This window comes from Nanorana parkeri, unplaced genomic scaffold, assembly GCF_000935625.1.
Source record: "Nanorana parkeri isolate BGI_ZX_2015 unplaced genomic scaffold, ASM93562v1 scaffold2772, whole genome shotgun sequence".
NCBI lineage: Eukaryota > Metazoa > Chordata > Amphibia > Anura > Dicroglossidae > Nanorana > Nanorana parkeri.
In genome coordinates this window covers 22338-24209 of record NW_017309040.1, presented here as the reverse complement: position 1 = coordinate 24209, position 1872 = coordinate 22338, and the positions used below count along the sequence as shown (strand labels likewise).

The 1872-nt window shown below is 55.2% G+C and overlaps 1 protein-coding gene across 1 annotated transcript in view; it reads left to right on the top strand.

The window, feature by feature from the left end:
- The window catches only part of EIF3G (eukaryotic translation initiation factor 3 subunit G), an 11986-nt gene that overhangs the window by 7990 nt on the left and 2124 nt on the right, over positions 1–1872 (top strand). Inside the window, exon 9 of the mRNA XM_018574152.1 lies at positions 1235–1378. Coding sequence (XP_018429654.1) covers positions 1235–1378 — 144 coding nt within the window. The remainder of the gene's footprint in view (positions 1–1234; positions 1379–1872) is intronic.

Sequence of the window (1872 nt, the reverse complement as noted above, 5' to 3'; positions counted from 1 at the left end):
GCCGCCGTATGATCTGTACACCTACACACTCACTTCTACATGTGATGCGGGGGAGGGGGGGTCCGCTGTGACATACGAGTATTGGCAGTGTGACTCCTGTTGGTCATGCAGGGGGTGGGCAGTGTCATGGTAATGGCACCGAGACTTCTGCAGGGGCTCCTGTCACTCAAGCAGAGAGGGGGCAGTGGTAGGATGTAGGTAGGGATGTCCCGATACCACTTTTTTTTAAGATCGTCCCTCACTTCCTGGGACAGTAATTCCGCCCCCGGGGCTGTCCATTGCTGTGCCTGCACCGGGGAGGAAATAGCTGTCCATGGCAGTGCCTGTCCGGTTCTCTATCTGCAGGTCCCCAGCAGGCTGCCGAGGTCCCCACAAGCGCGGGAACTCAGCCAGGCACTGCTTTTTTTTTTAACATTTAAAGGGCCGGTATCGGCCTTAAGAATCGGGGCATTTTCATGAGTACTCGGGAAAATGTCTGGTATCGGCCCTGATACTAGTATCGGGACATCCCCAGATGTAGGGGTAATGGCACCGAGGCTCCTGCGAGGAGCTCCAGTCACTTATGCAGAGAGGGGGCAGTGGTATGACCTCAGGGTATTGGAGATGAGGCTCCTGTTGGTCATGCAGGGGGTGGGCAGTGGCATAAAGAGAGACTTCTGCAGGGGCTCCTGTCAATCAAGCAGGGAGCAGATAGTGGCATGAAGAAAGGGTATTGGCACTGAAGTTCCTTCTAGGGCAGAGGAAGGCAACCTTGGCTCTCCAGCTGTGCTGAAACTACAAATCCCATCATGCTTCTGCCTCTGGGAGTCATGCCTGTGGCTTGCAATGCCTTATGGGATTTGTAGTTTCAGCACAGCTGGAGAGCCGAGGCTGCCTACCCCTGTTCTAGGGGATCCTGTCACTCAAGCAGAGGGTGGGCAGTGGTACAATGTGGGGGTATTGGCGGTGAGGTTTCGGCTAGGAGCTCCAGTCACTCAAGCACACGGACACGTAACTACATGCGTGCTGTGCATGGGCAAGGCATCCGGTATCTCGGATTTGGAGGGATGGAACCTGACCATGCCGGCCATTTGCTGCCGTGCTTGGAGAGGTGACTTGGAAACATGTGCTAAGGGGACCTGCAGGGTCACCTGGTATGTAGTAGCAACATGCAGGATAAGAACATGAAAGGCCGCATTCCCATGACTGACCCAACATACATGTGGCCAGACTCCATGCTCACCTCTGAATCTTTCCCACAGCCGATGACAACGCCACGATCCGCGTCACCAACTTGTCTGAAGATACGCGGGAGACCGACCTGCAGGAGCTCTTCAGACCTTTCGGATCCATCTCTCGAATCTACCTGGCTAAAGACAAGACCACCGGGCAGTCCAAGGTAACCAACCAACCAGCGCCCACCGGGGCCCGACCCCCTCCCCCTCCCCAGGCCCCCGCCTATCCAACCGCAATTTAAAGAATTGGAATAATAATTGGAGGTTAAACAAAAATGTGCACTGAACAACAAATGCTGAATGATTATTAGGAATGTTGTGATTGGCTGTGGGCTCCACCCCCGGGTTACGCCCCCGATTTGTGGGTGTTTGTGTTCCAGCAGTGCCCCGTAGCTTCCTCCCCCTTCCGTCTTTCTGTGCTGTGAGCGCGCCTATCGGATGCGCTGGCGTCCTAATTATTCATCGAAAGGTTCAGAGAAGCTCCCCCACAGGACAGCCCGCTATGGATCTGTGTGCGCGCTGACACGCCACCTCCCCCTTCCGTGTGGAAGTATGTTGCTGGTCTCAGGCATGCGCCTGCTGAAGGAGGAGTGGTGTTAATCATAACTAATTCTGTATTTGTCTGCTGCTCAGAGGTGCGCTGCGGGAGGGGGGGGAG